The sequence below is a fragment of the Sarcophilus harrisii genome, chromosome 2 (genome assembly GCF_902635505.1).
Source record: "Sarcophilus harrisii chromosome 2, mSarHar1.11, whole genome shotgun sequence".
In the NCBI taxonomy this organism is placed as follows: Eukaryota; Metazoa; Chordata; class Mammalia; order Dasyuromorphia; family Dasyuridae; genus Sarcophilus; species Sarcophilus harrisii.
This window is the reverse complement of record NC_045427.1, coordinates 590745118-590752714: the sequence shown is the minus strand read 5'-3', so window position 1 is coordinate 590752714 and position 7597 is coordinate 590745118. Positions and strand designations below refer to the sequence as shown.

Genomic DNA, 7597 nt, shown 5'->3' with positions numbered 1-7597 from the left:
ACCCTCCACTCCACCATTCAATCAAAATATAAAATCCTCTGTTTGGCTTTTAAAGCCCTTCATTATAACCTACCCCCTCCTGCCTTTCTAATTTCTTATAACTTTCTCCCTTTCAAGTACCCTGAGATCTAGTCACATTGAGCTTCATTCCATCATCTAACTCCCTGCATTATCAGAATTCTCTCCTTTATCTCCACCTCCCTTTGCCCTCTCCAAACTTAGATAAAATCCCACCTTTTTTTCCCCTTCTCAATAGAATTTTATTTTTCCAATGTAAAGATAGTTTTCAACACTGATTTTTATAAATCAATTTTGTAGATTTTGTATCTCAGATTTTTTCTCCTTCTATCCCTTCCCTCCCCTCGCCTCAAGACAGCGAGCAATCTGATATAGGTTATGTATGTACAATCCTTTTAAACATATTTCTATATTTGTCACGTTGTGAAAGAAGAATTATGCCAAAAGGAAAAAAGTCAAGATAAAGAAAAAAGAAACAAAAAATGATGAAAATACTATCCTTCCATCCACTTTCAATCTCCATTGTTCTCTCCCTGGATGCAAATGGCCTTTTCCTTGCCAAGTGTATTGGAATTGTCTTAGATCACTGTTGATGCAGTTGATGTAGGGTCAGATTTTAGGATATTTTTTAGGAGAAACATCAAATATTGGGATTCGGTCATATGAAGAATTCACAATGGCCATTCTCTTTGGAAAAAGGTAGGTTTATTTAGGAGGTTACAGACAAAATGAAGAGATACAATAGACACCAGGAATGTAAATATGAAACACTTTGGGTATAGTTACAAATTGTTCTCCAGAATGGTTGGATCATAAAATCTCACCTTTTGCAAGAACCTTCCCATAGCTCTTCCCTTTGAAATGATCTCCAATTTACCCTGATTATATCCTACCTCTACATGATTGATTGTTGGTATTTAACTTTGCCGTATAAACTCCACACTTTTTTTTGGGAGGGGGGGCGCTGTGTTTTCAACACTACACAAAGCACCTGGCACATAGTACTCAATATGAGCTTGTTGACTTGACTTGCTGAAGGGAATGGATTCCCAGAATGGCATTTTGGATTCAGTACAAATCACTATGAGTCTCATTAATTTAATTTAATTTGATTAGTTAATTTATTTATTTTTTTGTTTTACATTTTATTTTGTTTTTTTATTAAGATTTTATTCAGAAATATTTTTATTGTTTATTTTTTTGTTATAATAATTTTTTATTGACAGAACCCATGCCAGGGTAATTTTTTACAACATTATCCCTTGCACTCACTTCTGTTCCAATTTTTCCCCTCTCTCCCTCTACCTCCTCCCCTAGATGGCAAGCAGTCCTATATATGTTAAATATGTTGCAGTATATCCTAGATACAATATATGTGTGCAGAACCAATCAGTTTTCTTGTTGCACAGGGAGAATTGGATTCAGAAGGTAAAAATAACCCGGGAAGAAAAACAAAAATGCAAACAGTTTACATTCATTTCCCAGTGTTCTTTCTTTGGGTGTAGCTGCTTCTGTCCATCATTGATCAATTGAAGCTGAGTTAGGTCTCTTTGTCAAAGAAATCCACTTCCATCCGAATACATCCTCATACAGTATCGTTGTTGAGGTATATCATGATCTCCTGGTTCTGCTCATTTCACTCAGCATCAGTTCATGTAAGTCTCGCCAATCCTCTCTATATTCATCCTGTTGGTCATTTCTTAAATATTCCATAACATTCATATACCACAATTTACCCAACCATTCTCCAATTGATGGGCATCCATTTAGTTTCCAGCTTCTAGCCACTACAAACAGGGCTGCCACAAACATTTTGGCACATACAAGTCCCTTTCCCTTCTTTAGTATCTCTTTGGGGGTATAAGCCCAGTAGTAGCACTGCTGGATCAAAGGGTATGCACAGTTTGATAACTTTTTGAGCATAATTCCAAACTGCTCTCCAGAGTGGCTGGATGTATTCACAATTCCACCAACAATGCATCAGTGTCCCAGTTTTCTGGTATCCCCTCCAATATTCTGCATTATCTTTCTCTGTCATTCTAGCCAATCTGACAGGTGTGTAGTGATATCTCAGAATTGTCTGAATTTGCATTTCTCTGATCCATAGTGATTTGGAACACTCTTTCACATGAGTGGAAATAGTTTCAATTTCTTCATCTGAAAATCGTCTGTTCATATCCTTTGACCATTTATCAATTGGAGAAAGGCTTGATTTCTTATAAATTAGAGAGACTCATTAATTTTAAAAAGGGGCCCTGGGTGGAAGTGGTCCTGACTGAGACCAAGTTTGATCTCTACTGTAGACTGTAGGTTCCATTATACAAACGCAATATATCCTGGTGAGAACTTCTATCTACTTGCGTCTACGCCCAGTGGGTGTTTAACCAAAGTTTTTAATTTTCTGGGAGCATTTTGTCTGGACTTTTCCTTTGCCTTTATTTCCTTATCTTGCACACTTCCCGAGCACATCCAGCAAGCTTTTATGAAGTTGCTACTATGTGTCAGGCACTGGGAGACGCTAGTGATACAAAGATTCAAAAACAAACAAAAAAACCCCAACACCACAGAAAAGGTCCCTTTGGGAAATACTTTTCTCTCCCTCAGCCTCTCATTAATTGCTGCCGGCTCCTACAGGGCGGGGGAATGATGTGTCATTTATTTTGCGCACTGAAGCGGGTGTTTAAATATACACGTGTAGAAGAGCAAAGACCGGGGGGAGGGGATTCGCAAACAATGGAACAGCAGAGATGAGCGGGCCTGGGGCTCCCACAGACACAATTAGGAGCGCCTCAGGAAACACGATCCACACAAGGCGCCCGTCCGGCTTCAAGTTCAAGGCGGGAGCGCGAAGCGCTCAGAGCCGGGCAAGCCCTGATCCGAACCCCAAGTTAGCGCGCGGCGGTTGGTTATTTGAATAAGCCAACGGGAAGGGAGGCTCAGGAGCAGTTAGCCCTCAGCCAATCGCCTGCAAGAGGCTGGAGACAAGGGGCCAATAAGGAGGAAGGGAAGGCGGGGCCGTGGGCGGGGGGAGAGGCTGAGGATGATTACAAAGATGGCGACCGAGTCCAACAGCGATGGGGAGGTGCAGTATCAGGGACAGAAGAGGCGGTGAGTGGAGGCTCTGCTGGCGGCTCCCTCGGTGCCCGGGCCCCGGGGTGAGCCCGCCGCTGCTCTGGGGCCGTCGCCGGCGCCACGGGAGGGTTTTCTTTTTCCCTGGGGCCGGCGCCCGCGAAGGGGGCGCGTCCGTGGTAACGGCGGCTCGCCGGGCGGCAGGTGGGCGGCCGCTGGGCACGTGACCCGGGCTGGTCTGCGCACGCGCCCTGCGGCGAGCGCCTCGGCTCCGGGCCGCGCGTGTCTCCCGGGGGCACCCTTGCCTCTTCCCTCCCCCGCTGCCCGCCTTGCCTCGGATGCCGCGCGCACATGCACGCTGAAGCGCCTCACGCTCCTGTTCCTAACGGGACCGGCCCCCGAGGTCTCCCCCCCTCCCCCCCTCACCCTGACTTCCGCCGGGCCCCCGCCTGCTGTCCTGCCTCCCCGCCGTCCCGAGCGTCCCCAGAGCCGCCCCGGAGACGCAGTTCTCGGGCACCAGGCGTGTGCAGGCGCCCGAGATGCAAAGGAGGACCCCCAACCCGGCGGCTTTCTGGCGGGGGAGGCACCCCACGGACACGGGGAGGGAGCCTGCCGACCCGGGCGGCCGCGGCTCCCTGCCTGCCTCAGTTTGCTCATCCGTAAAATGGCCGCCTCTCCAGCGCCTCTGCCGAGACAAGCCCGAGCGGGGTCACGGCGAATTACCAGCCGCTTCATAAATGTGCGCGCACACACACGTACAACACACACGCGCACACACACACATATAAACACACACACATGCATAGCCGTGCACATGCGCACACCCATATATTGTGAAGCATATACGCACAAGGCACACACATCTGTATGCGGCACACATGAGCACACATGCATGCAATGCAGACAGCACGCAACACAACACATGCATGCACATATGTGCACACACATGTAGACACACATGTACAACACACGTGCGCACACATATAACTACACACGCAAAGACGGGCACATGCGCACACCCATATATTGTAAAGCATACACACACAACGCACACACATCTATCTGCACATCTGTATAAGCACACATGAGCACACAGATGCACACATGCATGCAATGCAGACAGCACACAATACATGCAATACAACACATGCATACACATGCACACACAGATATCACAATACACACATGCATAGACATGCACCCATACATATACAGCAATACATAGCACAAATACACATGCACAACGCATATATACAGACATATACAACACACAATACACATCCATGTATGCAGCACACAAGCACAGAACACACCCATGCAATGCATGCACACACACCACACGACACACATGCAGCACAACACATGCATACAACACAACACACACAACACATGCACGCACCACAATACACACATGCATACACATACATGTACACATAAAATATACATGTACACATGTATCTATGCACACACATGTATGCACAATTTGCATGTACACAATGCACATATACATATGCACACATATATATTTGCAAACGACTAAAGACTCAATTATATAGCCACACAACTATGGACTCGCCTGTATCGACGTATATGATAAATTAATTGGAGGTAATTTTAGAAGGAAGGTACTAACATTAAGGAGGATTGGGAAAGGCTTCATGTAGAAAGTAGAAATTTTGCTGTCACTGGAAGGAAACCAGGAGATGAAGGGGACAAGAGAATTTCAGACCTGGGAGATGGGCATAGAAAGAAATTCAGGAAGTTGGGAGATGGAGAGTCTCATGTGAGCTGATGATATTGGATCATAATGGAGAAGAGGCTGAAAAACCAGGAGGGGCACAGGGTATAAAGGACCTTAAAAGCCGGAGGACTGTATATTTGATCCTGGAGGTAATAAGGAGTCCTTGTAGCTTATTGAGCAGAGAGGTGACATGGTCAGCCCTGTACTTTAGGAATATGGATCTGACAGCTGAGGGGAAGGTGGAGAGACTTGAGAGGGAGCCAATTTGCAGGCCCTTTTGATGGTCCAGGAGCTTGGCGTTGTCCCAAGGTGACACCATGGTCGGAGAACATGTTATGAAGGTAGAAGAGACAGAACTTGGCAAATCATTGGATATGGAGATAAGGTGTGAGAGGAATAGGCACTTTACAAATACCTCATTGAATTTTCCTAACAACCTTGGCAGGTAGCTGCTATTATTATGCCCATTTTACACTACAAAAAACTGAGGCAGACAGAAGGCAAGTGACTACCCCAGGATTTCATGGTAAGTATCTGGGGCTAGATTTGATTTCAGATTTTCCTGACTCTGGAGCCACTACTCTGTTCACTGGGCTGCCTCGCTGTTTCAGGAGAGGAAAAGAAGTAAGGATTTGATGGAAGTGACCTTCTCCAGGAATTTAGCCATGAAAGGCCAAATTTTTGTTTGTTGTAGAAAAAATTTGGCACAACCACTGTGGAGAATGAGCTAGGTACTGATAAGATTGAAGACTTCGGTGTTGAATGGCAGGAATTGGCAGTAGATTCAGCCAGCAAGTTTCAAGATTTGGGAGTTACTGAGATTGCAGGTAAACATGAAAGAGGTGAGGGATTCTGGTGAATGCTTTGGAGAAGTCTTGGGAGATCACAGACTCTTGAGCCTGAGGGCTTCTCAACATCATCTCGGCCTAGGACCATGGTCCCAAGTCTTGTGACTCCAATATAGACTTCTTTCCCCTCTTTTCTGCTTCATTGCTGACTACGGTATCAACACTGGAGTGAATGGTGAATGAAATGAAAAGTGGCTTCATGTCTTGTTCTTCTCTCAGCTCTCAACCCAAATGGGTTGACAAACCTGTTGTTCTCTGGACGGGAGGATGCTCTATTGTCCATGTTTGTCTCACCTGGCCTCTAATTACCTTCCTGGCTCAGCTGTTAGCACCTTCTCCTTCCAGAGACCTTTTTTTGATTCTTCCAGGTGTTAGTATGCCTTCCTTCATTGTTTTGATTTTGTATATATTTCTGCATGCCTTAATTTTGAAAATCCTTTTTATTATGAACTTAAATATCAACAGATATGAACATTTAATAACAGAAAAGAGTATTCTGTTACAGAATTTACTTTTCAAAGTGTATATTAAATTTAACAGTACCCAAATTACTTAGCTTGTCCATACCTCTTTTGTGCATATTTAGATGTTTCATTAATCTTCCTTCCTATCTCCCTTCCTCCCTCCTTCTTACCCTCCTTGACTTCCTTCTTTCCTCCCACCCTCCTTCACTTCCTTCCTTCTTTTCTCCCTCTTTTTGTCCCTCTCTTCTTCTTTCTTCCCTCCCTTTCCTTCTCTTTCCCTTCTTCCTTTCTTCCCTCCTTCTCACCCTTCCTTCTTTTGTTCCTTCCTTTTTTCTTTCTCTCTCTGCCTCTCCTTCCTTTTTTCTCTATTCTTTCCTTTCCTTTCCTCTTCTCTCTTCTTTCTTTCCGACAAGCCAAAAGCCTTTATGAAAACAAATCAACATACTGGCCTTGATGGAAGATGGAACTGCCTTTCTGAATCCCTAATCCTTCACTTCTTGCCAAGAAAGCATGCTTTAAGCTTAGCTTTCTGAAATTATGATTGATTACCTTAAAATTATCAGAGGTCCCAAATCTTTCAGAATTATTTTATTTTGCATTATTTTGTTTATGTAAATTGTTCTCCTGGTTCCATTTACTTCAGAATTAGTTCATGCAAGTCTTTATTGTATCTCATATTTTCTTATTTTATTTTTAAAACATAATAATCTGTTATACTTTTATCCCACAATTGTGTAGAAATCTCCTAATTGATGGGCACCCACTTTATTTCCATTTTTATAGTAGGTATTTATCTGTGAATATGTTGTATCCTTCTAATAGAATAAACTCACTGAGGATAGAGTCTAAAGTTTTACTTCTGTATTTTTTTTTTTAAACACCAGCACCATTTATGAAGCCTGATTATATTATTGACACTCTAAATGCTTTTTTGAGGTCACAATGAGCAGTTCTTTGCAAGTCAGGATAGGACAGAAGATTTTTTACTTTTTTTAAAGTATGGAATTTTTTTTTTTGGTTTTAAGATCTTCATAGCCTTTTATTTAGCAGGAATATATACATGTAACTACAGCATTAATTGCACCTTGTTCAATTTTCATCTCCCCACCTCTAAATGAGGATGACAGTAGATTTAAATATGTAATATAACTTAGATCTAATAGTAATAAACATTTGTTACAAAGATCGACTCTGAATTATTTACAATTAGCTTGAGAAATCAAATCAGTTGCATAAATATAGGATTAGAATTCAATGTATGGTTTTAGTCATCCCCGAGTTTTTTCGGTATAGCTGGTTCAGTCACTCTCCATTAGAAATGATTTGGTTGATCTGTTGCTGAGGATGGCTGATCATAGAAGTCATATCTAGTATTGTTTTGAAGTATATAATGATCTCCTGGTCCTCTCATTTCATCAGCATCAGTATGTAAGTCTCAGCTTTCTGAAATCATCTAT

At 43.1% G+C, this 7597-nt stretch overlaps 1 protein-coding gene across 1 annotated transcript in view; it reads left to right on the top strand.

Annotated features, from left to right (window-relative positions):
• The first annotated feature begins 3024 nt into the window (after positions 1–3024).
• Positions 3025–7597, top strand: part of ARHGAP19 (Rho GTPase activating protein 19) — a 48308-nt gene continuing 43735 nt past the window's right edge. Inside the window, exon 1 of the mRNA XM_031956189.1 lies at positions 3025–3126. Within this exon, the coding sequence (XP_031812049.1) occupies positions 3059–3126 (68 nt within the window). The 5' untranslated portion in view covers positions 3025–3058. The remainder of the gene's footprint in view (positions 3127–7597) is intronic.